At 36.8% G+C, this 23,262-nt stretch overlaps 1 protein-coding gene across 2 annotated transcripts; it reads right to left on the reverse strand.

Moving 5' to 3' along the window:
* Positions 1-1,086: 1,086 nt before the first annotated feature.
* Positions 1,087-22,631, reverse strand: CLK4 (CDC like kinase 4). 2 transcript variants are annotated; one of them, XM_028497986.2, is made up of 14 exons: positions 22,484-22,631; positions 19,349-19,509; positions 14,290-14,512; positions 13,135-13,225; positions 12,724-12,790; positions 12,182-12,211; positions 9,660-9,776; positions 9,401-9,567; positions 9,100-9,194; positions 8,720-8,849; positions 5,898-5,980; positions 2,795-2,874; positions 1,960-2,050; positions 1,361-1,878 (listed from the first exon to the last, which is right to left on the reverse strand). In XM_028497986.2, exons 2-14 carry the CDS (start codon positions 19,507-19,509, stop codon positions 1,738-1,740), a joined length of 1,476 nt encoding a protein of 491 aa, XP_028353787.1. In that variant the 5' UTR covers positions 22,484-22,631; the 3' UTR covers positions 1,361-1,737. The 2 variants fall into 2 exon arrangements, with proteins under 2 accessions (XP_007112690.1, XP_028353787.1); XM_007112628.3 differs by lacking the exon at positions 12,182-12,211 and having other exon boundaries at positions 1,087-1,878.
* Between the last annotated feature and the right edge of the window lie 631 nt (positions 22,632-23,262).

Raw genomic sequence — 23,262 nt, forward strand, 5'->3', positions numbered from 1 at the left:
GGGTTAGCAATCATTAACTTCTTAGTAAGAAATAGTGTGGATATTTTTCTTTCCTCCTATATCCTGAGATCAGCTACTCCAAAGGAATGAGTTTCTGATGGGGGAGAAAGTAAACATTAATTTGGGAACTTGGAGCACTTGTAGGGAAAGGTCAGGAAGCTTAGGTAGTACAGTGGCACTAGCAGTATGGAAATGGAGAGGAAAATAAAGGATGGCTGACTTCTTAATCTCTATAACGAGATTGCTGTGTTAAGGAAAAACCTTTTCTTTACATCAAATGCTCCTTTAAAAAACCTTATAACATATAACATAGTTCAACTATATGTGGACTGCATCAGAGGCCTAAGCATAATTTATGCAGTGATTCTACGGCAAAATTTATTTCAGCTTTCTTAAATTCCTAGTCAACTTCAGGAACATAGCTTTACTATATGTGCAAATGCTACCAGTGGATCATGTAGAGAAACCCACCTTGGTATCACTATTTGTCATACCAAAAAATTACATGCATTTTATGTTCAGAATACAAATAAAACTCAAATCTTTGGTAATGCACTTCAGAAATGGGAATACTTTTAACAAAAAACCTTTATCTGGATAATCAATCATGAATTCTACAACAAAAAATAATTTTACCTGGCAGACTGATCAATAGTTTTTGTTCTTTTTTACTAAATTAACATTTACCATGTAGTTTTTAATGTGAAAACAGGTAAACAGAAAAAAATACCTACAGACAAACAAAAAGTTCATTATGTTAACCAATCAGGGTCTGGAAATTTCTGCAGTTTTCTTCCCAAGTGTTCTCCAATCAAATCATCTTTTTTTTTTTCCAGTAAAGAGTAACATAAATACAAATTGTTTAATAATAACCTTAAAGTCTCATAGGCTGAGGTTTAAGTATTTATACTTCATATGGTAAGGAAACAGATATTGGACAATTTCTAGACTCCTGAAGATTTGCCATTAAAAACAAAAACCTCAGTCATCAGAATTCCTATTTCTACGTTTGTGACTAACTACATAAATAGCCATTGGAAAATAGGACTTTCCAAGTTAACTTTCCAGTTAGACTTTAATCTTAAACGAAGTGTGTATGCGGTTTTATTAACCTATTACGATGCAAAAGTTGGATGTCTTTCCATGAATGCTACTTACCACCACTGACATCACCCAATGAAACAGAACACAATACTTACAATTTAATGAAATTCCAACAGCAAACAGTTCCTATGGGTTTTGGTTTCTAATACCTGTCTACCTAGAGTTAATAATACTTATTACCTGTTCAACAATTACAGAAAAAACTTTTAAAGTTAAGAAAAGTTTGAGGTAAATAAAGAATATTCATTTAAGAATGAAGTAGTCAAGATTTCCTTTTACTCAAAAAAAACAAAAAACAAAACACAAAAATCACTTCCAAGAGTCAACCTTCATGTACAAAAAGGTAAGATCAATCACATTTATCGCTGGACACAAAGGATATTCCAAAGGTCTTTAAAAATGGCAATTAATCTCAAAAAAGGAAAATTAATTTTAGCTTTTATATTTCATTCATTATCAAGACCATATTTGCTTAACAAGATAATTATGCAATTGATACAAAACATACAGCATTTACACTTAACTGTACAAAATAATTTAAGGTTTACAAAAATATTAGAATGTTTAGAGTTGACTGACACAGTCTTAAATAATCTCTTCTAGAGAAGTATAGTAAGACCACTGATTTCCATTTCATTTCTTTTTTAATAAGTCAAAGAAAGGATGCTGCAATGCTTCATCCAAGGTAATTCTTTTCACTGGATCATATTCTAACATTCTTCGAACCAGGTCAAACAGTTTCTCATGTTCTTCATCATGACAAAGCATAAATTCCTGAGGGGAAAAATGACCTTGTTTAAGAAAGACATTAAAAAATAGTTAAAACAGGTTTTTTTTTGTTTTTTTTTGTTTTACCTTTAATGGTTTGCAGCGTCTCCTAACATATCTACCAGCAGAACTATGTTCATCCCAATCTAGCTGATTATGATGAAAATACTTGTGTTTCCTACAGGGAAGAGAAGTCTGGATTAGTTTAAATTAAAAAAAAAAAACCACCCCCCCCCCCAAAAAACCCACATGCTTGCCCTGCCCCCACCAGGGGATTGGGGGAAAAGATGGAACCATAGACATCTCTCTATATATACATAAACATACAATTTCTAAAAATCTCAGCAATAACTATATCAGATACCTTATATGGTATTTTTCCTAATCTTGTACTCTCTGAAGTTTTAGTATCCCACCTAAGTTGTTCCCAAATACCATACGTGAAACAATGCCAGCTTCAAAAACAGAGGTTCCTAGATCCATTCCTGTAAATTCTGATTTCACTAGATCTGGAATGGGGCTGGAAATCTTTAACAATTCCCTGGATGACTTCTGCGGTGAAGCTATGTTTTGAAACCACTTATAGTATTCTTGTCCAAAGACATACATGTGGTTTGCAACAGTCTGGAATTCAAACTTAGATATGACTCCAAAATCAAGCTCTTTTTACTACTCTATGTATTATTTTTACATCAACCTAGGAAAACATTTATGCAAAGGTTAACTTGAGTATAAAAACACCACTTTATTTACTGGATCACAAAGTAAATATTGCATTACTTTTCAAAAACTTGCCTTCATGGAGAAAATCTCATAATCTACAGTCTTTGGAATAAGCAATAACAACAAAGATGGGTTTTCTATAGTTTGAATATAGGCCACTGCATGTACCCAATAAGGGCTTTAATCTTAAAAAGCATACCTTGTTTTCTGAATCATGTGTGTTGGTATGGGTCCTAATATATGTTCCATCATTGCCAGGTGCTCTTTACTATCATGAGTCTAAAAAAGTAGGAAAAAGAAACTTAGCACTTTCCATTTCCCTACATGCACATAAAAGGAAAACACAAGAAAATAGTGTTTCCGGGACTTCCCTGGTGGTCCAGTGGTAGAGAATCCACCTTCCAATGCGGGGGATGTGGGTTCGCTCCCTGGTCAGGGAGCTAAGATCCCACACGCTGCGGGGCAACTAAGCCTGCCCACCACAACAAGAGAGCCCGCGTGCCACAAACTACAGAGCCCACACACTCTGGAACCTGCACACCACAACTGGAGAGAGAAAACCTGTGCACCGCAACTAGAGAGAAGCCCACGTGCTGGAATGAAGACCCAATGCAACCAAAAAAGAAAAAAAAAATTAAGTAAATAAATGTTAAGAAAAAAAAGAAAATAGTATTTCCATAAAAGGACTAGATTAGACAGCTATACAATTTATATTACACTCTACTTCAAAGATGGAATAAAACTGAATGAGCTATACTGATTGTCTGATTTCTGAAATGGATCGGTAAGGTCTGTATAGCTGATGGATGAACAACTATTTAAGTATATTTTACTGAAGTACAGTTGATTTACAGTGTTCGAATAATTTGTTTAATGTAAAACAGAACAGTTTTTCCTTATTTGTATTACTTGCACTGTTTAACTGAGGGATGACTGGGGAAGATTATCAAAAACCTGGCTACTCATTTTATCAGTTGCTTAACTAACCTCCAGTACCCAATGGATAGCAACTTTGTAACACTAATCCTAGACAATAAAAATACAGTCCCAATAATTCTTACAACAACCTTGAGCTAGGAATGTGGGAACATAACTTTCAAAGAGGTAAGATACTAGCTCAAGCTCATATAGCTCATCAATGAGGAAACCTGAGCTGTGAACCCAAGTCAAAACTCATATTCTTAAATTACACAGTAACAGAGCTTTGGCTAAAGTAGAATAAATTGTTAAACTAAATGGTACACTCCTAAGCAGAGGCTGGCAAACTTTTTCTGTAAAGGACCAGACAGTAAATATTTTAGGCTTGGATGGTCACAAATGATCTCTACCACATAATTCTTTTTCGTTTTTTAAAGCAGGCATCAGACAGGATATAGTTTGCCAACCCTTGTTCTGAAGAGCAGAGTCTATGTGCAATGCTACTGTGCCTAGCACACTGCTTTCAAAATGTTCTTAATTCATGACAGGAACAAATAATACAAGCTCCATTATCTTCAAAAAGTTCCTTAGTTGAAGACTATTTTGGAGGGTAGAATTAAAATATAAACCACATCTCAAACCAAAGTTAATAATCGACGCTTAAGATCTCAGAATGATTTACAATCATAAAACCATCTGAAGGATTTTATATGTCAGAATGAAGAAAGCATGCACTGTGCTCAACTTTTTCCTTGACCCTATAGCTTACTACCACAAAACCAGACACCACTCCCTAGAAATGACCGACAGCTATGTTCTAGATATCAAACTTGTCTACAAACTCAGAGTACTTTTAACAGATCTCTACAGAGTAGACAGAAGTTTGGTGAGGTGCCCCACAGCAGCGAACACATATATTCTGCAACAGCCACCTAAGTGACTTACAATTCATCACAGCTTCCTCCTTCCTCATCCTGCATTGCCATAACCTCAAATCAACCTTGATAGTATTAGCCAGGAACTCTCTAACCACCCTCACCCCATCCAACAACACACCTTGATCAAATCACAACCCTCTTAAAGTTCTTCAATGGTTACACCACTTGAAGCTTTCAAGACTTTTAGTTTTCTGACATAAGCAAAATTATAAGGAAAAAAAGTAGAGACCTAAATAACATTTTCCCCTTTTTGTTTTGCCAAGTAAGCCAATACCTATTATCATTTCATAGAAAGAACATTTTAATACCAAAAAAACCCAGGAGAGATAATTTCTAAATGAAAGCCAGAATGGCAACCCTACAAAATCATTTTCATTTTAGACCAGTCTACATTTGGAAACCACTGACTCCTAGGATAAAACAAATACCTTTCTATGGCAAACAAGTCCACTATGAATCAGTACTTGCCTACTGACACCATTTTCCTATTTATCCAAGACACTCTAACAGCACTATTCATCCTTCCTCAACTAGAGTAGCTTCCTTTATGCCTCTTGCATTTATGAATACCGTTTCTTCCTGATATGGCCATCACACACTCTAGTTTTCTGACAAACTCTTACTCTTCCTTATAGCATGGATGAAACTCCCTACTCCTCAGTGATGCCTTCTCTAAGGAAACTTAACCGTTCACCTTTTCTGGGTTCCCTTCTACATTGATCCATTATAGCAAGTATCACATTGTACTGTACGTTTTCCCATGTCTATCCTGTGTATGACTTCCTTGAGGACAGAGATGCTGTCTTTTCATTTTTATACACATAGTGCTTAGAAATGTGCCTGGGGTGTCATAGATGCTTAATACAACTTACTGTTTCTGAATTCTTTTAATAAAAGTGCAACATAACCAGAGCTGAATTAAAACTGACCATAGTAACACTAATGTAAATTTATGAAGGAGCACCACAATAAAAAAATGGATCATATGAAGTCAATATGAACCATGTGTTTAAAAGCTCCACATGGGGCTTCCCTGGTGGCACAGTGGTTGAGAGTCCGCCTGCCGATGCAGGGGACATGGGTTCATGCCCTGGTCTGGGAAGATCCCACATGCCGCGGAACGGCTGGGCCCGCGAGCCATGGCCGCTGAGCCTGCGCGTCCGGAGCCTGTGCTCCGCAACGGAAGAGGCCACAACAGTGAGAGGCCCACGTACCACAAAAAAAAAAAAAAAAAAAGCTCCACATGCATAATGAATTATGACCATTCACTGAGAGTATTTCATTCAACTACGGTTTTAGAGAAGGATGACTATTTTGCACATGTAAGTTTTAATCTTAAGAATAATGACACTATGGCAACTTTCCAATATGGAAACCAAAACTTTAACATGCCTTTAACATTAAAGCTCATTATGAATCAGTAAATAACATTTACTAAATACATACCTGAAAGACTGTGAAACCAAGGTAATATTCAATAAGAATGCAACCTATGCTCCAAACATCACAAGGCTGAGACCAACCTAAAGCTATTTAAAAACAAAACCAAACATTTTATTATGCAACAATTTTTAATTGCCAATACACAATATCTTTTCCTATATGGGTGCTCTCTTTATATAGCCCATTTAGCAGAATATGATAGTAAATTCAGGGTTTACATTTTTAGTTTTATATCAAACATTATTCAGTATGCTTTCAGAGTCCTCCATATCCTTGTATCAAATTACAGTATTTTAACCTGGGGGAGGAGACATTTTATGTAAAATAAGAGGGGTTAGCAAATATTCCATAGTCTCTGAATTGCTTGTGCAATGAGGAGCACTGTTATACCCAGTTAACGGTTGTTCTATGAAATTTTACATTTTATTAGTGCAAACATAGATCAATAATTATCCTCAGAATGTAATTACTAACCCCTTATCAATTACCATCAGCTTGATATCTGAGTTTATTTCTTCCATTAAAAGAAGCAATAGTGTCACATAAATTATGTAAGAATTATAATGGATATTATAAGCAGTGTCACCCATAAGCAGAATTATATAGCTATTTAAAGTTCACATAGAGAGATTGTCTATACATGATCATATGCGTTCTCCTTCAGAATTCTCAATAGTAACATTATTCAGAAAAGAAAAAAACACCTAGAATTAATTATATCTAATTAGAAAGGAAAAGAGTAAACCATACAGATGTTTTAACCTTTTAAAGATTAAGTTTTTAATAAAACAATAATGTACAAATAAAACCTACTTTAAAAGACATTTCAATTACTTTCAGTAACATTACTGAATTTAAAGACAAAGGAAGAAACAATATATTCAAGGAACTTGACTATGATTTAGCCATTTTTGTTAATCCTCATGGTACTTATCACTTGAACAAAAGGATAATGGACCATGGCTTCTACTTACAGTAACACATATAAAATCTGGATCTAAGATGAAAGTTTTCTTTTCCAGCCACTCCTGTATCCCAGTCCAGCTTTCTCCCAGGTGACTGTAAATTACCTCATTCTCTTATGGGTCAGCTCTCATACTCTTTGGAATTTCACATCATTCACTTTTACCAACTTCTGTTTACTACCAACACCCAAGACATGAGACCAACTGCCTTCCTCAATGGAAGCACCTGACAACAACTTCCTCTTCAACCTAATTCTGCCTTAATTCTCAGGAGTTAATACTTCACAAACACACAAAAAACCCTTCTAATCTTCCCATCTGTTCATTTCTTTTCCTAAAGACCAATAACCCCAATTTCAGATTTATATCAACTATCCCCAGCCTGGTCACACATGGGACTGTATTATTACTAAGAATCACTGTATCTTACGCAATCTAGGAGGAGGCCATTAACTAACTGTGATACACCACTGTTTTACGAACCAATAACAAAGAAAAAATGCCAATTGTTTTGTGTTATGTTCCCTCACATGTTAAAATGTGGAGAAAAATCTTCTTAAAATTGATAAAACACAGCAAGTTATCTCTTTTTAAGCTCTGAAAATACCTCTCTGTCCACAATCTCTTCCCACACTCTTTTCTTTTACCTTCTTCATTGCAGCCTTCAGTCTTCAACCATGAATACACTTTCTAAACTACTACAACACAGCAGCTTCTTTCAGACCATACTAAGCAGAAATCCTAGTAACATCAATCTCAAAGACGAGCTCCAAACCTGTGCTATCCTATGTGGTAGCCACTAGCCACTTGTGGCTATTTAAATCTAAAATTTAACTTAATTTAAAATTCAGTTCCTCAGTCACACTGGCTATACTGAAAGTACACAGTAGTCTACGTGTGGCTACTAATGGCTACCATATTGGATAGTGCAGATATAGAACATTTCTATCATCATGGAAAGTTCTACTAGCCAGCACTACATAATATTCTTAATTTCCTGTCCCTTTTACTAATTTTCTACTCTAGGTAAACATCATTAGTTTGCTTTCACACTCATATTCTGAACTACCAAGTCCTCTTAGACAAAAGGTAAAAAGTGGAAAAGACTGATTCCACGAAGATGTTTTACTATCCAACCTCGGTTGAAACTTACTTTTGGCGAAGTAATATGCTTATACCATTTAACTATCTCCCAATATCACCTGATCTGAATTTTCCCCACTGTCTCCAAGCCCCCAAAGCCATCTCTGACTTCCTTGCTCTATCAACATGACTTGGTCTCGAACTTTTAAATTTTGAGGCATAAGATGTACTCTCCCTCACTGAGTTCCCTTTTATTAATATTTTAAAACCCTGCACCTTAACTAATTTTCCTTTCCATGCTTTCTCATGTCAAAGATGATCAAAGAAGCTCCTCTTAGACTAGCCCCTCTTTCTTCTCCTCTTAACCTCCATCCACCCTACATCTAGATGTCTGCCAACCAAATCTTTAGCATTTTCACCAGCACCATGCTTTTGCGATGCGACGAAAAGAGGTGCCCACATCGCTTCAAAATCACACTGCTGTCAATTACTTAGCCAATACAGCTTATTCTCTTATGATCTTGTAAGACTTATTCTCTTATGATCTTATCAAAAATAACCACCTGAAATATCTTTACAGATGATATCACATTTTTCCCACTCAGGAAAAATATTTATAGCAATGTCCAGAGAGCTTTTATGAAAACAGAAAACATTTTCTGTACACTGCTAAGAAAATCACAGCTATCCCCCGACTACCTGCCCCCCAATAAAAGCTGTAGAGAACAAAAAATCTCTTTTTCAATTAAAATATGAGGAAGTCTAGTATCTACTAACCCAAAATGACCTCTGGAGCTCTGTAATGCCGTGTAGATACCAAAGTACTATGATGTTCATCATCGTATGTTGCACTTCCTAAGTCAACAACTTTGATATCTGTGTTTTTCAGTGTGCGTTCATCACGTTTCTAGAGATACAGTTAAGTAAACACAAAGATCAATAAAGATATGAAATATTTTATAGCACTATCCAAAAGGCTTGCACATGAATTATCTTTTTGATTTTCAAAATAACCCCATGAGAAAGGCAAAGGATTACCCTTTTTGGGTTAAACATCAGTATATAATAAGCCTCAAAGGTAAAATTCCTCATCCAAGGATCACCAAGCTAAATTAATTTTAAAGACAACAACCAAAATTAAAACAAGTGTAACTTACCATTTTTGAATTATACTTGACTACATAGTCAGACTTCACAAATAAAATATTTTCAGGCTTCAGATCTGTATGGGTTAATTTATTATGATGCAAAACTACAAAAGAACAAAAAGACATTATTAGTTTCACTTACAAATTTAATCTGTACTGGGGGAAAGGAGAATTAGTAGTAGATGTAGGGATCAAAAGTGGTTTCATCTTTACTTGCAACGTGCATTTTTAGTGACAATGTTTTGATATGTTGCTTGTACAATAAAACCTTTAATTTACTGGTATTTAAAAATTTAACAAGTATACTTACAATTTATTGACTGACAGATCTGATATGCCATTTGCCTGATATGGTCAATTTGAAATGGCAGAAAGCTATTTTCTTTAATGAAATCATAGGTACTAAGTCCCAGGAGTTCAAACACAATACAAACATGACCATGATGATCAAACCATTCTAGCATCTGGACACATCGGCTAAAACAGATCAAAATAAAAATAATTCAGTTCACAGAATTTTGATTATTTCATGTAACATAATGGATCACAGTTCCAAGTTTATTACTTACAAGACACTATTGGGATCAGTACTATTTAAATGCTCTAATACTTGGATTTCTAAACGAGCTGCTTCACGATATCGTCCCACATTTTTTACGATTTTCACTGCTACATGTATGCCATCCCTTAAAAACAAAATGAAAAATGGTAAATGTACAGAAGGGCGTTGAAGATGTATCCTCTAAAGCAGCTGTCCCCAACCTTTTTGGCACCAGGGACCGGTTTCATGGAAGACAATTTTTCCATGGTTGGGGGGAGGGTGTGATGGTTCAGGTGGTAATGCAAGCTATGGGGAGCAGCAGATGAAGTTTCACTCGCTCGCCCACTGCTCACCTCCTGCTGTGAGGCCCAGTTCCTACCAGTCCATGGCCCAGGGGTTGGGGACCGCTGCATAATCTTATTAAGTACCAATCATTCTATGCTATTTTCCTAAAATAATCTTTCAGGGTATATTATAGCAGATCTATAAACATTGTTTCAAAACATTTTGACAAAATATATTTTATATGGAGTGATGATTTCTCTTAATACTTATGAACGTTAATGTTTGTTACCAAAAATTTAAATTTACCTAGATTTTGTAAGTAGTTTTTTTTAAAAAAGGATAAAAATATAAACCTTGAATAGAACATACTACTGCTGAAAGCATTCACTCTTTCACCAGGCTAGACCGACTGTGCCAGATGTTGCATTGGAATCAGTGATAAAAAGGACTTGTCCCATGTACCTCACAGTCTAATGGAAAAGACAGACACTTGAACAACTTATCATAAGGTTAGAAGTGCCTGGTATAAGGAGTAGAGAGAAGAAAGAGACTAACCATCAGGGTTAGGGGAGCTTAGACTTCTTCAGAGAAGAAAGACAACTATCAGTTTGTTAGATAATTCCGGCAAAGGAGACACCATCAACAGGTCATGAAGCCAAAAAAAATGTTTAGTGCATTCACGGATGCGAATAGGTATAAATAGCAACAATGTAGGGCAGCGTGTTTTAGACCGGGGCATCTGTAATACTTCCTAAAAAGTACAGAGGGAATTCCCTGGTGGTCCAGTGGTTTAAGACACGAGCTTTCCCTGCCATGGGCCCAGGTTCAATCCCTGGTCGGGGAGCTGAGATCCCGTGAGCCACGTGGCATGGCCAAAAAAAAAAAGCCATAAATGATTTTGAGGAAAGGGATTTCCAAATCTTCAGCTTCCTTCTGTCCTCTTTTCTAAACCTGATCTTCTTGAATACAAGCCAGCAGTCAACCCTGCATTTTTCACTATGGCCTTCCCACATTACAAAAGAGAACCCCATGTACACGAAATTAATATGGCAAGGTTTGTGCCCTAGGCTGTTTAAAAAAAAAAAAAAAAAAAAATCTTTGAGGCAAACAAATTTTTCTAGTGGCTGGATAGCAAACCTATTCTGAACTCATTTCTTTTGACAAGGCCCAGTGAAGTTGTGGGCTGATATATAATCATCAAAATAAATTTTTAATGATTTATCTCCCTGTGATGTATAGCATATATCTCAAGACTTAAAAGAATTACTATAAAACTGCTGTGACAAAACTTCTTCTATCTCATCTATTTAATCATATGGCCAAATTTTGTAACTGCTAATAAGCTATAAAAATGAACAGTGCTAATAGCTATAAAAATGAAAAATGGATAATGGTGTTAGCTAATGCTACTATAGTAATCATACTGTAGTATATAAATGTTTCAAACCAACGTTATACACCTTAAATTTACAAGCTTTCATATTACTTGTCAATTAAAAAAAAAAACAAAAAATGGAAACTTAATGCTAAAACAGTAAGATTTATCTATGGACACATGATCTCAGTTTTTAAAGGCCCCAATCATCTCAATAAAAGATATATTTTCAATTAAATTGTATGTTTTAGGTCTAATAAGTATCAATATTTGTAACAGATTTGTACTTGATCAATTGAATACTATTCTTTGGAATATCTCCAATACTCAAGTCTTGGAACCTCAAGAAATTTTTAAAAGACCTTAATGGGACAACTAGTGAAATGTGAATCAGGTCTGTAGATGAGCTGGCAAAACTTGAAAATACATATAACATGTAAATATAGAGAATGATTAAATACTGTAAAATGTTAACATTTGTGGAATCTGGGTGAAGAATATATGGGAATTCTTAGCAACTTTCCTAAGTCAAAGTATTTCAAAATATCTTAAAATTTTACTTTATGTTCACATTTTTGTCATAGAGAGGAAAGGGTGATAATAAAAGACATTTAGGATAATATTCTTTATGAAAAGTGAAGTAAAAGTAAGTTCAAGGATAAAGCATTTCTAAGTATTCAATAAAAGTTTGTTCATGGATGACAGGAGGTATCAAGCTGTTGTATTTAGATTCCCCCAAACATATTTAGAAAGAGAGATATGTTTTTAAAAAAAAAATCAGCATTTACAATAAGCTGGAAATTACATCCTCAACTATTTTACGATGAAAATTTAGATGTCAATTTAGAAATGTGCAGTTTCCACTAAACTGTTTTAAGACGTTCACTTACAAAAAAACTTGCAACCACAGAATAGAGATCCTAGAGGAAAACATGAAAATGAAGCAGAGAGGGTCAAATAACACAAAGTTTAGTATAACTCATTAAAGAATCTGGACTTTATTCTGTAGGCTTCAAGTAATATAATTTCTTTATAGTTTAAGAAACTAACCCTAACGTGCAAATATTATCCTTTGGAAATAAAAGTTTTGGAACCAAGAAGATTAGACATGCTAATTTATTGTCTCTGCAATTCAAAAGTAGGGTAAAGCACTCCAAATCTCTTATAGAAAGCTAAGGACCTAAGTTCTGGGAAACTCTTCACTTGAACACTCACATTAATTTCAATGAATTCCATCTGATAAAAATTTTCAGCATTCTTGATCAAAATCCATACTTATGGTAAATAAATCATACACAGTTCAAGAACTTTTGAATACTTATACCTCCCAGGAAAACACATAGCTACCACTTAAATTCCATTTCATCTAAATTATGGATCCTTCCCCACCAAAAATATCAAGATGTTCAAAAAAGAAAAACAACAAACTTACGTGCCATGATCAATGCACTCTACAACTTTGCCAAAGGCCCCTTCTCCCAAAGTGTCCACGATTTCATCTAAAGTGAGGGGGGAGAAAGAAGTGTAAGTACCTGAATACAAATTATCAGTTATTCAAATAATGAATGCTTAAGTGTGGAATATTTTCAAATGATCTACAAAAACAATTTAGATAGAGCTATCTTTCTTGCTCTAATCTCAAATTCCACTGATTATTTTGGAACTTTAGAGTGGAAATATATAAACTCTATAGAAAAGAAGAAATACAAAAGAACAACAAACAAACCCACGAAAAACAAAACAAAAAAGCAATGAAGAGTTCTTTAGCCCCCCGCTGACAAACTATTCTTAAAAAGATTATTCTGTCTGCAAAGTTTAAAAAGTGTTGAAAAATATTCTATACATCTTGCTCTTAGAACGTCTCCACTTTGACAGATCAGGTGACCCTCCTCATCATCCTCTATACTCCTGGATCTTTTCCTTCGGTGGCTCTTCTGGAACGGCAAGTGGGCAGCACCAAGATCATCCAGCCAATCAATATATCAGAGTGAATTCAGGGCAGAATACGCAATTCATTCAGCGGGGAGATATTCAGGCATTCAGATAAGCACCAGGCCACGAACAGTTGGCAGGAGCAATTTCAAATTCAGTCCCCAGAAATTCACAGGGCACAGTTTATGTTACAGAAGAAAAACATGGCAAGGAACAGATTTTCAGATAAGATACTTAAAGTGGCAATAGAAAAAAACAACACAATTGTCTCTTTAAAATACTGACTTAATTGAAGTCTGAAATTTAAAGAATGCAATGTCATGATCTATTAATCTCTTGCTATAAAATAGCCTATGCTGTGAGTTGAGATGTCTAGTTTGTCAGGAAAATGTTTTAAAATGTCAAGATTAGTTCAAATTGATACTTAGCAATATTTTTAAACATACTTGATTAAAATAAAAGGGGAAAATAAAGGCTAATGTCAATGTTCGATCTAATCAATGATAGTTCTACTGAAGAAAACTTGGGGAGGAAAATAATAATTCATAGTTTACTGAAAACAAGTGAAGATTCATGAGTGTAAAAAAAAAAAAAAGGGCAGGCTTTCTGGACAATAATTTCCCCTTCAGCACCCACTTTCAGAACTCCAATGGAACTAATTGCAGACTGTGCTATACACAGGGTAAGTATCCGCCAGTGCAACTTTCTACATTTGTCTCCAAGTACTGGGAAATGGGTTTCTTTTAAAGTAAAAAACATTTAAGATAAAAGAAAAGATGGGTGCTTCATCTTTTCGTATGATTATGTTATAAAAGATAAAAATATTTTTAACATTAAAATTAAGAAACTCATGATCTGGTCTGCAGAAAATGAGTAAATGAGGGCTAACTAATAAATACAGATTAGTTGTAAGAATTTGGAAGTTTCCTTTAAGGATTCAAGTAATATAAACACAATTATATTCATATAGTATTATATATATAAACTTTTTCAAACTTATTGGCTCAGTAAGAGCTTTTACACACAAACAAGTATCCACCCAAAATAAAAACAAAATTAATCATACCGAACGTGACTGATTACTTGAACAGTGTCTATTACGCTTCCTTTTAGGACTGCTTCTCCTGCTTCGGACTGAAGATTTACTGCAGTGGATTTGATAACTGCTTTCAACGTCTCTGTGATAACGCCTAGGAACATATCTTTCGCAGTAGTCATTTCTGTATTCATCAATGTATCTCCGGTCCCGATAATCTCTCTCATTCAAGGACCTTGCTTCTAAATAATGACTGCAAACACATTAAAGGATTTAAAATTACTCTCTTCATTCTAGAATAACGTGGTTAAAATAAAACATTCTCTCAAGAATTCCTGGTTTAAACAGCTAACTCAATAAAAGAAAAAAAATACAAATTGATGAATTAGAATTTATATTTAACTCACAAAACTTAAGAAATAATTTTACTTTAACCAACAAGCAAATGGGTACATATATCTCTATTAATATATACTGCTATCAAGGAACAAAGCTTGGGTCAAATCATTCAACAAATTCAGTGTTTACTTGATTAAGCGTCCCTTTACCTTCTGGTGAAAGACCAAAAATTCACAAAACTGCTCTTCTGAAATTCATCAGTCTTATGATATATGCATCTAACTAAGTTCTCTTCCTTTTTTCAGAGCCACACACAATATGAGGTGGGCAAAACAGGATTCCTTTCCTTCTTAATGTAAGTTAGGTATCTCTGGCACACAGAGTTCTCTCATGAAAGGTGTATTAGAGCTAAAAGGAATCTTAAACATATTTCAGGTCTTTCATTTTACAGATGAGTAAGCTGAGATCCCTAGAAGGAAAACGATTTGCCATGGTTGTAGAGCACATTCTAAATCCTATTGTAGGTGCCAGTATTATTATACACACCACCTATTCCATCTCCTCGCCTCTATTTCGAGCTTCCTGTATTTCTCTGAGAAATAGACAACACAGCTTTTTAAAAAAAATATTTATTTATTTATTTTTGGCTGTTGGGTCTTCGTTTCTGTGCGAGGGCTTTCTCCAGTTGCAGCAAGTGGGGGCCACTCTTCATCGCGGTGCGCGGGCCTCTCACTATCGTGGCCTCTCTTGTTGCGGAGCACAGGCTCCAGACGCGCAAGCTCAGCAGCTGTGGCTCACGGGCCCAGTTGCTCTGCGGCATGTGGGATCTTCCCAGACCAGGGCTCGAACCCGTGTCCCCCGCATCGGCAGGCAGACCCTCAACCACTGCGCCACCAGGGAAGCCCACAACACAGCTTTTGAAGGCTGCTGCATGTGCCAAAAGTATCTAAAATATATCCCCCTCAAATGAGAAAAGGTTCTTGTAATTGCTTGCTTAGGATTTCCCAACCCCCTACTTCCCTTTGCATTTTGAATTTCCTGTCATTCCTGCTTGTGAAATAAACAAGAGTTCAGGGAAAACAGCATCATCTGTTGCCATAGTGCTTAACTTCTGAATCTACAGATCCCTTTGAAAATCTGATTGAGGGATATGGACCCTCTCCCCTAAGAAACGCACAAATGCGTAAACAAAACTTGGCAAGGAATTTCAGAGGTCATGGACCTCAGGAAGTCAATGGATTCCAGTAAAGCAGCCTTGATCTGATGGAAAGTAAAAGATTCAATTGGCCCAGTTTCCCATCCCCCTCTCTACCTGGGATGAGTGTCCTCTTCAACAGAGTGTGAAGCTTCAAGAGGGATGCACATGGAGCACTGAAGGAGAGAGGGGACACCTGCCCAGACACACCAGCTAAAATAATCCTGACAAGCAATGGAGTGACAGACGTTAACTAGACTGCCCTCATTAACCTCTTTTTCCCAGAATATGTCGTCATTCTTTTTCTCAGGAGGCTGGTTTATGCAGAAATAAAGGAGAAGCATCTCTAAAACTGCTACTCAACAGGGCTGGCATCAAATCCAGGCTGGGGAGATGCAGAAACCCCCTTTTCCCAGTGTCAGCCTTAAGTTCTAGCCATTGGAGAAACAACTCAGGATATTAGGGTCTAAATCTGGGTCTAAGTCAGGGATCTGATCAGTTGCATCAAACTAGAAATTACCATACTCTAAAGGGCATCTGTTTAATTCTGTAAGGCATCCTTCCCATAGAAGTCTAAAATTTATTGGAAAACTCTAACACTAATAATCCTTAGCTGGACTAGTGCATGAAATTAGAGCTGCTGATAATCCATAAATAATCTATAGAATAACAAACATGGAGTGAAGTAATACCATGAGGATAAACTAAAAAGATGAGGACCCCTTCAACCTACAACAAAGGCTTAGAGATTATATAAACAAAGTCTACAGAATTATAAAGGCTATATAGACAGAGTGAACAGGATGAACAGACTGATTTAATTTCTAAAAATATTCACTGAATGTCCAGTGAATATTTCACTGTAGTTCTTCAAAACAGCCAAGACTAATGAGGCTATGGGCATTCGTTTTTATTTCCACACAGGTCCTGTGGAAGATAAAAAATATACATGAGGCAAAATCCCTGCCAACAAATAATTGTTCAATTTGAGATTACTCACACAAAAATAAAACAAAACGCAACAATGCAGGAAATGCTGAAAGCCTGGTTATTGAGTGCTTAGGAGAAAAAACTCAGAATGCTTAAAATGGTCAGTGAAGATTTCATGAAAAAGAAGGGAAGAGTTGCATCTTAAAGGGAAATCAGGATTTGGACAAAGTGGGAAGTAGAAGAAATGCCAGGAGAAAAATGGCATATTACCATCTTACATTTATAGAGTACTTTTAGCCAGAATGGCTTAGAGATGAGTTTGTCTACATGTTACTTAGGAAACAGTAAGTAGACAATTACAGCAAGAGCAATTTTCACATAGGGGAACATAGGCAAATAAATAAGCTGGAAACAGATCATCCAAAATCTTGCATGCCAGGCTAAAGGGCTTAAAACAGTGTTTCTCAAAGGGTGGTCTGTTTATTAAAAATATCAAAATACTGAATTTTTAAAAATGAAGATCCCTGGACCCCAGGTCAGACTCACTGAATAATCTGGTAATATGCATTTTAAACATACCTCCAAAGTGATTCTATTCACACTAAAGCTTGAGAATCACTGGTTTAAGACTTGATACTCTATGTTACAAGACATTTAAGGATATAAAATGTGTTCACAGTGTTCACAGCCACATCAGTCTTCCTGTGTAGAATTTAATTAATTAAGCCTGTAGGAAGGGAGCAATTCACAGGCTACTTACAAATCAGAAAGAAAAGACACTCTGAAATATATATGAAAAAAGGTAAGATAACTGATAGACAATAAAAGCGCTGATAAATCATAAGAAAAATACACTTTAATAGAAAAAATAGGCTAAGAATACAAAAATAATGTTCACAATCAACTATACTTCAATTAAGAAAATGTTCAAGTGTTCAAAAGCACATGACAGAGGACAAATTCAGCAGAAATTTAAAAATTCAAATGAAAACAAAACACTACTCTTGGCATTTCAAAATAGGCAAGACTGGTGACAGCATATCGTAGGGAGTATAGCTTGGTACAAACTTTCCAGAAAAATATGTGAAAAATATGTGAATATGTAGCAAGAGCCTTGTAAGAGTTCACACCCTTTAACTTGAAATTGTCCCTTCTTAGAACCTATTTTCAGGAAATATTCAGAGGCAAAGATGTGTATACAAAGATATTTTTCAGAAGAAATAATCAGAAATAATTTTACATCCAAATGGGGGACTAGCATCCTACCAAGAGTACCTTCTTTATACGTTTCTGTATTTTTCATTTTTTTCCAATAATTTTATATAAAACACTCTTGTAAAGTTTTGAATCTTGAAAAAGACTATTAGACTACTCCAGATTACGGAGAGCAGTTACCACCGGACATCTCTGGTGCCAATATCAAAGAAGAAACTATTGGCCTAGTAGTTATTGGACTGACTCAGTATCATGTTTATGTGGTTAATTATGAATAACTGTTCATCATTCATATCACTTCCTTTCTACACATACGATGCATAATAAATCCATGAATGGTTAAGTACTATGATGTTAAGCCTTACAGAATATTTTGTATTTATCTTAATATAGGGTACAGATATTCTTCTATAATACATTAATTAGCTCAGGTCATTGAAATCCTGGCATAGATTCTCCTTCTTCCCTCTATATGATAGTGTGTGAAGAATGATTAGTCTGCACTGATTACCAACAAGCTCACTATTCCACAGAACAAGTCTGTTTTGGCATGGAGAAGGAAAGAAATTACATACTGTTTTTTAAAGTAACCCCAGTTGGCTAATTTAGAAAGCAATCTGGCAAACAGTCCCAGTGGAACATCTGCACAAAACAAGGAGAAAACATAGAACCAACAAAAACAAATGAGAAAGGGAAATTAATGGAGGACAGAAAGAAAGAAACTCTATTCACCTAGGCTTTGTTTACTCATTTAGGAACTTGAAAAATTCCTTCAATTCTATATAAACGTATTACCTCCAAATTTTACACTGGTAAGAATACAATAAGACAGGACACATGCCGTTGGAAATTTTTATTGAGGCCCTTCTTACAACAGCCAAGCTTCTAAAAATCCCAAACATATCTACTGGCCTTATCTACAAATATAACCTGTAGAATACAGTATAAGCAACTAATCCCCAACACACTTTAACATTCTCACACACCACATGCTATTTTTTCTCACCTGGATGAACTCTTCCCCACCCTTCATTATCTCTCATTTGTGGAACCCTAAATAAGTGCCCCAATGTACAGCTCTCCCTACTACATACAAGTTAAAGGCACTCACTGGTCCTCTAATCACTTACTTAACTTTTGTGTGTCTCATTTCCCCCAACTATATTACTGGCAGCTGGGACTCAATCAACTGTCTCCTACAGCTCCCAAATGGACACAGATATATGAGGGGAGGCACTCTGTTCTATTCACAGCAGTGTCTAGCATATAATAGGCACTCAGTAAATATTTTCTGAATGAGTATTTGTTGACTGATTTATAAAACAATCCGACAGATGAAAGCTATACAAGCTAATGACAAGTCATTAAAACTATTAGTGTTAAAATGGTACTAGTTCAAGCATAATTTACCAATCAGATTCTTTAAACTGGTGATGTGGTTTACAATGTCTGATCTCTTGTGTACTACTGTGGGATCTCCTCTTCCGTTTGTGACTTCCACTGTAGCTTTCATGTCCCCAGCTTTCTCTGCTATCCCAGTCAGGGCAGTGAGTTCTTTTGGAATGCCGCATCTGTTAATGGAAATGAAAAGTGAGTTGTGGAATTTAGATGGTTATATTTAGTAAATAAAATATTTCACATTAATATTAATTAAATAGAAAAACCCCAGCACATGGGGTCATACAGGTTCTAAAATCTTCGTAGATAATGGTTCCCAAGGCATGGAGGCACTATCCCACTAGTATCTCAGATGATTCTAAGTGGCATACACACCTAGTACTAAATGGTAACACTGTGAGACCTTAATACATTTTCTTTCAATTTTTCTGGATAAATTCTCAGCTTGGTGCATATCTTCAACTAACACTTGCTAACTGACATTTTAAAAAAAGAGTCAGGATTCAGGCTTAGAGCCTTCAGTAGACAACAATATCTAGCTAGAAATTAATAACTTTTTTGGTTTTATTTTTATCATTACCTTCTTTCTATGGTAAATTATTACTAATCTCTTAAGTTACTGATATAATCAAATTATTAAGTTATTGATGTTAACTTTATTTATTTATTTATTTATTTATTTTTGCGGTACGCGGGCCTCTCACTGTTGTGGCCGCACAGGCCCAGTGGCCATGGCTCACGGGCCCAGCCGCTCCGCGGCATGTGGGATCCTCCCGGACCGGGGCACAAACCCGTGTCCCCTGCATCGGCAGGCGGACTCTCAACCACTGCGCCACCAGGGAAGCCCTGATGTTAACTTTAAATGTGAACTAATTTAAAACAAATATCACAAGCGTCATGCAGCTTTGTCAAAATACTGTGATACAAATAACTGAAGTCAGAGAAACACTTAGGGATACTGAATATAGGAGATGACTGTTTATTTTCAGAACATCCTGCAGCCATTCTTAAAATTAAACATATTTGTTGTAGATCTGGGGTGACTAAGGAAATGAACCTATAAGGATGAATATGGTCACAGTGAAATCAGATAATTGTGACAATTTCCTGACTCCATCCTCACAGGTTCCATTCAGGATCAGGATCTGTGTTCTAACAATGTCATCCCTATCTGCCTCTTGCCATCTTAATTCTTTCACAAGCAGTTAAGTTTTTAACAGTGATGTCCAAACTGTTGAAGAGGGTGAGGTTCACAACTCAGCAAGGAGCTGAAAACAGGTAAAATGGAGCAAAACCAACTTAGTTAACCTCCTTCAGTTAGCCCAAATGACTCAGTAACAAGCAAACAAATTCAAGTAAAAAATTTTAAAGATTTCAAATGAATTAAAAGACTTTAAAATGAGGCATCTCCTGGGAGGTATTCCCTAAGAAAATGTAGGTATCATGCCACCAGAGCCCGAAGCCACCAAATATTCAGATCTTTTAACTCACTTCTCTTGTTGATTCTTACGTCCAACAAAAATCCTAAAACTCTAGTCAGGGTTCTCACTGGAAATTGATAAGTGAGCATTCTGATTTACATAGTCATTTGAATATGGGAAACTGAAATAAATGACATTACAAATTAACCTGAGCCAAAAGACCATTAGAAAAGCCATCAAAAAAAAATTATATTTCTAATGGAATTCTTCTGACCCTTCAATACCCAAATTGTATTTTAACCACATAGGAACTCTTTCAAATTGTTAGTTAAGCATTCTTAAATCATAGCAAGCAAAATTACAACATCTGATGACTGAGGTTTATTACTATGACTATTATAATGCAGTTTTTGCAAAACATGTGTGTCTGCTTCAGTTTTGTTATTTTCTTTCCACTGTCAGTAGGCCATAACTAGCTCACCAAGGCAGAATTCTTAAATAACCACAGTTATCAATATGCAAATATTAAAATAAGCATCTTGGGAGAGCCAAAGGTTTTTATTTCTCTAGCCAAGTTCATTACTTTAAATTTAATTCAGCTGTTAGGAAGCCATCCCCACCACACCACTACTGTTCAGAAATATTTTCTCAGGAGGCCAAGAGAAGAATCCCAGATCCAGGTTACACAGATTAGGTTCCTTCGCAGACAAAAAAAAGAAAAACTATCTAGAATTATCACACTATTTCTAATTAACAAAGAATCCTACATGTTAGAATCATCGGACATCCTTCAATAAAAACATCAAATAAACATCAGATGTTTATATCCATCTTAGAAACCTGATTCTCTACCGCCCTTTAACACCCTATATTACCCGACAATTTTACGTTATCTATATTAAAATATCTATATAGGTTAAAGTTATGATTAGATGGCTCCAAGAGTACTGCATGTAATGGATAACAAGAAGTCTGTGGGTGTATGTATGGAGCACAATCATACAAAGATAGCTATAAGACCAGGTGGTTGACGTGGTCAGTTGGGAGCGCTGTTTCCTAAGAATAATATAAGCATTTCACGGTTACTTAAGTAATCAAGGACAGTGTGATGCAAAAGTATCAGAAATGCAGATCTGATGCAACAATACTATGCTCCACTTTAGGAAAAAACCAGTTCGCACAAAGGATGAGCCTTTCCGTATTTACCTCTCACAAGCACGAGCTAAATTCCACCACCTGGACTCGCAAACTAGCAGTTCCTCGGACGCCCAGTCCCCACCCCCTGCCTCTCCGCCAGGGCACCTGGCCAGGGTCTTTGGCGCACTCAGAGGCAGAAGTCTGACCTCGGAAAATCCCAGAATGCTACAGACGGCTGAGGCCAGGGACCCAGCGTAAGGCCTGATCTAGGACAACACTTGCCCCAGGAAGCTCTCGCAGGGTCTCACTCTGATCGGCGGGACGAGTCACGGGCCTAAGAAGCCGTGATATGAGTGGCCTGGCCTCTCTGAGAAGAGTCAGCGGCAGAGCCGAGGCCTTTCCGCCCTAGGATTTTAAATCTACCATGACACCTGGGCAACTTTAGGTTTCAAATGCCAAGAGCAGAGCTGTGCCCCGAAGAAACCCCGGTCGCCGATGCCCCAAATCCCGTCGTTTTTCCGACACCTGGCTTCAAGACATAAAAGACTGGGAAACGGCCCAGCCCAGAACACCCTATCCGAAACCTTACCTCCGCAAAAGCAAAAGGCCCTTTGGCCAATAATTGTCACCAAACTGCCGTCTCCTCTCCCAGTCGCTGCGACAAACACCCCACAAAATGGCGGCAGCAACCTCTCCCTACGACCCCACCGTCGGCCTCTAGCGCCACCTACACAGGACAAACGCGCCTGCGTAACAGAGCTCACGCGCTCCCGCCTCTCCTCTAAGAGGCGGGGCCCTGTGTGACGTCAAGGGCAGGCCCGGCCTTCCATCACGCGGCTGCGCACGCGGACGTGCGTTGGCTGAGGCGAGTCCCTAGATTGTTTTCGTTGCGGGAGAACCTGGGTGAAGCCTGGAGGAAACGCCGTAAGCCTGTGGCAAGTGTCTGCTGCTACTCGAGGAGTTAGTCTGAAAGCAGCAACCTCTCAGTAGAGCCAACCGTGGCTCCGTTTCCTGCTCTCCCACCCCAGTGGGTCGCACCACGGCTGAACTGCAGGCAGAGCCACCGCGCAAGAGACAAGCCCCAAACCGGCTCGGTGCTAGGCCCAGGCTGGTGCTGGGGTTAGCTCATTGAACGCGATTGTGTAGTCCAGCCCGCTTGGAACGTCCTGTCTAAAAATGGATTCCGATAAATAAAGAGGATGTCTTAGGAAACAAGCTCAGAGGTGCTTATCTTTTTAAGGCCTGTGTGCCGAATCAAAACAACAAAAAAATAAGTTTCAGTTGAGACTCCTTACAGAATTTTTCCTGTTGTGGTCCCTGCCTCCTGGGCAGATTCGATAGCTGGAATTTTCCCTAACAAACTTTTCC

The sequence above is a fragment of the Physeter macrocephalus genome, chromosome 2 (genome assembly GCF_002837175.3).
Source record: "Physeter macrocephalus isolate SW-GA chromosome 2, ASM283717v5, whole genome shotgun sequence".
Taxonomy (NCBI): domain Eukaryota; kingdom Metazoa; phylum Chordata; class Mammalia; order Artiodactyla; family Physeteridae; genus Physeter; species Physeter macrocephalus.

Bases quoted from the DNA above. Each gene is read 5' to 3' on its own strand.
- CLK4 (XM_028497986.2), bottom strand. From the start codon at position 19,509: ATGCGGCATTCCAAAAGAACTCACTGCCCTGACTGGGATAGCAGAGAA. The intron at 9,195-9,400 runs GTAAGTATACTT...GTTCTTTTGTAG, and splicing joins GATCTGTCAGTCAATAAATT to TTTTGCATCATAATAAATTA. The intron at 1,879-1,959 runs GTAAAACAAAAA...TTTTCCCCTCAG, and splicing joins GACGCTGCAAACCATTAAAG to GAATTTATGCTTTGTCATGA.